Source organism: Cannabis sativa, chromosome X (assembly GCF_029168945.1).
Source record: "Cannabis sativa cultivar Pink pepper isolate KNU-18-1 chromosome X, ASM2916894v1, whole genome shotgun sequence".
NCBI lineage: Eukaryota > Viridiplantae > Streptophyta > Magnoliopsida > Rosales > Cannabaceae > Cannabis > Cannabis sativa.
In genome coordinates, this window is record NC_083610.1 from 84,788,562 (window position 1) to 84,794,812 (window position 6,251).

Consider the following 6,251-nt stretch of genomic DNA (forward strand, 5'->3'; position numbering starts at 1 on the left):
AGATACATTACTAAACCATCATATCTCATCAATGACTATCACATTGTTATTTAACTACTAATCCTACTATTGTTTCTTCTTAGGATTTTCCCTCAATTACTTTTCATCCTTTATCTGAGATCATTACTTATCACAGGTTGTATCCTACTTTCAAGGCTACTGTGCTGGCCATTTCGAGCCATTTTGAACCTAATTTTTTCAGTCAAGCTCAAGGGATTCTTGAGTGGGGTCAAGCTATGGGCACTGAGATAGAAATTCTTGAAGCAAATCACACCTGGATTGTTGTGAGCTTACCTGATGACCAACATGTTATTACAAGATCACATACAATGATGATGGAAGCATTGAAAGGTATAAGGCCAGGTTGGTTGTAAAAAGCTACAACCAACAGGATGGAATTGATTATACAGATACCTTTGCACCAGTTACCAAGTTGGTTACTGTTGAACTTGTCCTTCCTCATGCTGTAATAAAAGGTTGGCACTTGCACCAACTGGATGTTAATAATAGTGTTTTGCATGGAGATTTAAAGGAGGATGTGTTTATGTCTCTACCTTAAGGGTGTAATTCTAAGGAAGTTACCACCAAATCCAATTTGCAAGTTTAGAAAACTATTGTATGGCTTAAAAACAAGATTCAAGATAATGGTTTGCTAAATTTCCAAGTGTCCTATTTGAAGAGGGTTTTTGTCACTCTGCTACTGACGATTCTTTGTTCATGAAAAATTTAGTGACAAATTTATTTTCTTCTAGTTTATGTAGATGGTGTTATCTTGGCCATCAACAACTTACAAGAACTAGAGGCTCTAAATATTAGATTGAACGCTCAATTCAAATTGAAAGACTTGGGTTTGTTGAAGTATTTTTTTGGCCTGGAAGTTGCAAGATCATACAAGAAGAATTTTGTGTCCCAGAGATCATATTCGTTATAGCTTCTAGTGGACCTTGGTTTTCTTGGTTGCAAACCAGTGAATACACCAATGAAAGTCAACATTAAATCAATCAAGATGACTAAATAGACTTGACAGATCCAATATTGTATAGGAGTATTATTGGAAAGTTGTAGTATTTCTTACTCAGTTTACAAGATGAGTCAATTCTTAGCAACACCTCAAGTTAGTCATTTGAATGTTGCTGAGGGTGCTTCAATATGTCAAGAGTTGTCTGGGTTTATTTTCCTACTAATTCAAAGGTAAAAATAGAACCTATACAGACTCAAATTGGACAGATTGCTTTGATACAAGGAGGTACAAGATTTTTTATTTTTATGGAAAGTCCATCATTTCCTGGAAAAGTTTGAAACAAAATACTGTTTTCAAGTCTTCAGCAGAGGTAGAATATAGGACAATAGCTAATATAACATGTGAAATTATTTGGCTCTTATCAGTTCTAAAGGAGTTGAAAATTGAACATTTGAACCTCTAAAGGAGTTGAAAATTGAACATGTTGGACCTGCAATATTATTGCACTGTGACAATAAGTTAGCTCAACACACAACTGCAAATCTAGTTCTCCATAAGAGGACCAGATATATAGAGACTTATTGTCACTTAATTAGATAGAAAGTTCAAAAAGGGCTTATCAAGATAGCTCATCTCTCAACTATTATTTTCTAATCAGTTCAAGACATTCAAAGACAATATGGGTTCAAAGATCATGTATAGCCCATCTTGAGGGAGTATCAAGCTTGACATAGTTAGGAATTGGTTAGTAGAGTTTGTTAGAATTGTCTATGTTAGTTGGTATAACTAGCTTTATTTATCTATTTATTTATATTTTTTGGTTACAACTATATATGTCTGTTACAAGTTACCAACTACGTACTATATAAGTAGCTTTTTACCTACTGTATTCTCTCAATCAATCATCAATAATAGAATAGAACTGATTCATTTCACTACTCTCTCTACTTTCTTTACTTCTGCAGTACTAATACATATTCTTAATTAACGAACTCCGGTAAATGAAGTTTTGATGAGCATAACTAATTAATATATATCTCATAGATATTTAATATATATAGTCTGGTGATGGCATAATATACACACACAATTCATGAAAGCATACATTATACATTATATAGACATAGATCATATTCATTATTATACTGGATATCCAACATTACTACTACTACTACGTGCTAGCATAAATATATATATCTCAACAAAGTGGCTGGTGAGATATCTTATCAATAGTACACTTGTGGTGAATCCTGGCCACTAAATTCAGAAACCTGCATTTCAAGAATTTAAAGCATGCATCATTATATATATAAAAGGCCCACAATGTACACACAAACAGAGATTTAAGAAGAACAATTATGTATACCTAAAAATAAATATAATACAATTAATTAATAAAATGGACTGAAATATGTAATGGCCAACTATCTCTTGTTTAGTTTTTCTTGTATTATTATACATTCGAGGTTGCATAATAATTTGTTTATTATTCTTGCATTTCGTAGTGCCTGATCAATAATATGTGAACATTATAATGTTTTTTGTACATAGATGTATGTATTTGAGGTATATACACTTAATTACACATTTTCTACGCACATTAATCATAACTACACAATGTAATCCTTATATAAAAATACAAATGGTTAAAATATATACATAGTGCTCTTTCTTATTCAAAAAAATATAAACAAATGAATAAAATTTAAAGTACTTCAGTTCATAACTACCTTTGAAGATTGCATTGAATGCCAACTCTTTTAAGGATGGATTAATTGACAGCATCTATCTGTTGATCTAGCTTAACCTTTGTATGATACACCAATATATATTTATGAAATTAATTAGTACATATATATGATATATATTAATTAATTAGAGAGTTTAATTTATATATATAGAAGAGTACGGGATTTCAGTGAAAAGATAAATCTCACTTTTCTCAGAAGCCGTTTGTTCTCCTCTAGCAATTCTCGACGCTGTAATTAATCAATTTAATTAGCAAAACACAAAGAAAATATGATCAATATTGATAATATGATATAAGATATATATTATTTCAAGATTATTATATATAGTTATTAGACCTCACAATATTATTCGCTGCATATAAATAAAGCTAGCCTTAACAAGCATGCAATTATTACTATATAGGTATCACGTCGAGTATGTTCTATTTTCTTTCTATTTTTTCTGATTATTATTATTTCTTTTTGTGAGATCGATGAAATAGCTTGTAATAAGGTCATCGTTGCTATGTAAGCACTAATTAAATAATTAGTGAATATATATATTTGTGGACGGGGGGAGTGTATGTATTCCTGCTTCAGGCGGGTCTTGTACCATCGTGCAATATACAAAGATCTTTAATCTCTAAATTAGTTTGCTATTAATTACTTCACAATAGAACGAGATATATATAGAAAAAGACTATATAAATGAAATTAATTAATTAAGCTTGTAATTAAAAAATGTATATCATTAATATTTTTGGAAAAAGTTACTTTAAATTACTTTGAAATTTATTAGGTGTTAGTAATAAATACTATACATTGTATCCATCGATCAAGTTATTAATATCATATATAATATATATATATATATGAGTAATTTGTAACTTTAATAATCGGTTGAATATAAGTTTAATTTTTGAAATATAAATTAAGAATTATTATCATCAAAAATTAACTTAAATATTTAGATATATATATAATTAAAATTTAAATTTAAGTATTTATACAACAAATTATTTATATATATATATTATATATGATAACATTATTCAAGTTATCTTTTCAATATAATATTTGTCAAACATGGTATATGAGTATATACATGTTACCACAAATTAAGTAATTATTTTCCATTTAACAAAATTCTTTAATTTAGGCTTTACATATTAGTTAGTATCTTACCTTTCTTTTCAGGTAGTTGATGTGCTCAGATAGGATCCTTCTCTGTTAACAATTAATCCATCATCATCATCATAATGCTAATCAATTAAAAATTAGTAACCGGAATTTTTAATCTCATATATTAATATTTTTTTCGATAATTAAAACCTAAATTTGAAATTTTCTTTTAGAAAAAAAACCTATATTTGAAATAAAAAATTTCTGTGTAGTGAACTCGATGGTTGTATCATCATCATAAAACTAATATATATATATACATTCTTAAAGTGATATGTATACCTTCTTGCAGCGGACTCGTTCAACCCCAATCTTAAGCTGACGCTCAAGCTGTTTCAACTCTTTCATGCCCAATGTTGATAAATCTTCACCAGCTAAGTTCCTATATACAAACATTATATTAATTAGTATATATATGAGGTATATATAGAGTGGATATTGGGAAGGGATCAATCATGCATGTATACCTCAAATTTGCTTCCAAGGTTTCTGTTGATCTTTTCATTTCTTCAATTCTTGTCCTCCAGAACTGCAACTAACGAAAGGCAATATTCTTATGAATATATGTTTATACATAATTTAAATTAATAATATTTTTTCCTAAAAAATTTAAATCTCATTCATTGATCGATCGTTTAGATCTTTTTGAAATTTATTGTATATATATTTCTTAATTATGAACATTACACTATTGTTAGTTTCTAGTGCATAAATAAAGACAAAAGCTCCAATGTGATATATCAAAATTTTAATTTAATTATCATGAATTTAGGCAGCTAATAGGAAAAGGAGAAGTAAGAGACATCATTCATGTTGATGAATAATATCATTGAATCAAAATATATATCTATTTCACATGTTTAATTACATCCACTACTTTATTTGTACAGATTTGCAGAGCTAAGCGTCCGTCATATATTACTATATATTATTTTTTTTTCTTTATTCGTTTCACAATATCATATGATGGGAATGAACGACCATCATTATAGCATCCCAATAAATCAATTATCGACACATATAACACAAACGTTAATTATTTAATATATTTTGGAAAGTCTTCGACGAACCTAGTGGGGTAATTTTGTATTAAAGAATGTGTAATCAATAATATTTTAAACAACAATATGTATAATAAGTTAAGCTGAAAATCTGACGCACACACATATTAGTTTTATGTGTTAGATATATAACTAATAATTCCGAAAGCGATTATTAAAGGGGCATGGAGATATTGGACTAATAATCTAATTTATATCCAAATTAATTCCTTAAAATATATATCACAAAAACAAGTTCATCTATATGACATTTATATAAATATATATACCTCTATGGCTCTAGAATGTTGGTCATCAGCGGATCCTAGCAATCCCATTTCACTCTTGTATCTCACAATGCTACTCTCCATGCTGCAGCACACAACAATCGATCATCCACAATATGTATATATATATATAAAAATATTTATAAGTGTGGAGAAATATATATATATATTTAGATGTATATATAGTGGGGAAATTATTGAAGTAGAATTACTTACTCATGGCTGGCATATTGGTAGAGCTTCCCAGAAGGAGAGAAAACAATAAGACCAACCTCAGCATCACAAAGCAACGAAAGCTCAAAAGCTTTCTTCAATAGCCCATTTCTCCTCTTTGAGAAGGTCACTTGCCTGCTTGTTGGGTTCTCTATCCTCTTCAGCTCCACTTTTCCTCTTCCCATCTCTCTCTCTCTCTCTCTCTCTCTCTCTCTCTCTCTCTCTCTCTCTCTCTCTCTCTCTCTCTCTCTTCACAACTACTTATTTATCTCTATACTACTTGCTATAGTGCCCTCTATTTATAATTAGTATTCCATGACGACTTTCTGTTTATTACTATTATTATTATTATTATTATTCTAAATATATATATATATATATTTATAACTTGTTTTGCTTCTTGGCCCCCTTGCGTGTAGAAATCTGTCAAAGTTGGGAAAAAACAAAGTACACTACATACATCCACACACACACATATATATATATATATTTATATATATATATGTGAGTTGAATAATGTCCATGCAATAGTACAAGTTATATATATAGTTATTTTGACATTTGGTTCCATCTTATTATGATGACTTTTGCTAAAGAAAGAGTAGATAGAAATTGAGAAGATTACTATATTTTTACATATATGACGCCAATCATCGATACGACAGCACTACGCAATTCAATATTCGATTTTTGAAACAATAATATTAATAAATAATTGATATGTATATACATATAATAAATAAATAATTACTTTTTTACTCAGTTTAGTTCATTATATATATGCAAAACAGTGCCACTACTACTAATGCTATACATTTCCTTTGGTAACTGTTTGACG

At 29.1% G+C, this 6,251-nt stretch overlaps 1 protein-coding gene across 2 annotated transcripts; it reads right to left on the reverse strand.

Moving 5' to 3' along the window:
- Positions 1 to 1,870: 1,870 nt before the first annotated feature.
- LOC115704295 (transcription factor CAULIFLOWER) lies at positions 1,871 to 5,859 on the reverse strand. Of its 2 annotated transcripts, none has more exons than XM_061107231.1 (8): positions 5,417 to 5,859; positions 5,204 to 5,285; positions 4,341 to 4,402; positions 4,156 to 4,255; positions 3,877 to 3,918; positions 2,899 to 2,940; positions 2,692 to 2,768; positions 1,871 to 2,232 (listed from the first exon to the last, which is right to left on the reverse strand). In XM_061107231.1, exons 1-7 carry the CDS (start codon positions 5,596 to 5,598, stop codon positions 2,733 to 2,735), a joined length of 546 nt encoding a protein of 181 aa, XP_060963214.1. In that variant the 5' UTR covers positions 5,599 to 5,859; the 3' UTR covers positions 1,871 to 2,232; positions 2,692 to 2,732. The 2 variants fall into 2 exon arrangements, with proteins under 2 accessions (XP_060963214.1, XP_060963213.1); XM_061107230.1 differs by having other exon boundaries at positions 4,341 to 4,408; positions 5,417 to 5,822.
- Positions 5,860 to 6,251: the final 392 nt, after the last annotated feature.

Bases quoted from the DNA above. Each gene is read 5' to 3' on its own strand.
- LOC115704295 (XM_061107230.1), bottom strand. From the start codon at position 5,598: ATGGGAAGAGGAAAAGTGGAGCTGAAGAGGATAGAGAACCCAACAAGC. The intron at 4,256-4,340 runs GTATACATGCAT...GTTTGTATATAG, and splicing joins ACCTTGGAAGCAAATTTGAG to GAACTTAGCTGGTGAAGATT. The intron at 2,769-2,898 runs GTGAGATTTATC...TATCATACAAAG, and splicing joins ACAAACGGCTTCTGAGAAAA to GTTAAGCTAGATCAACAGAT.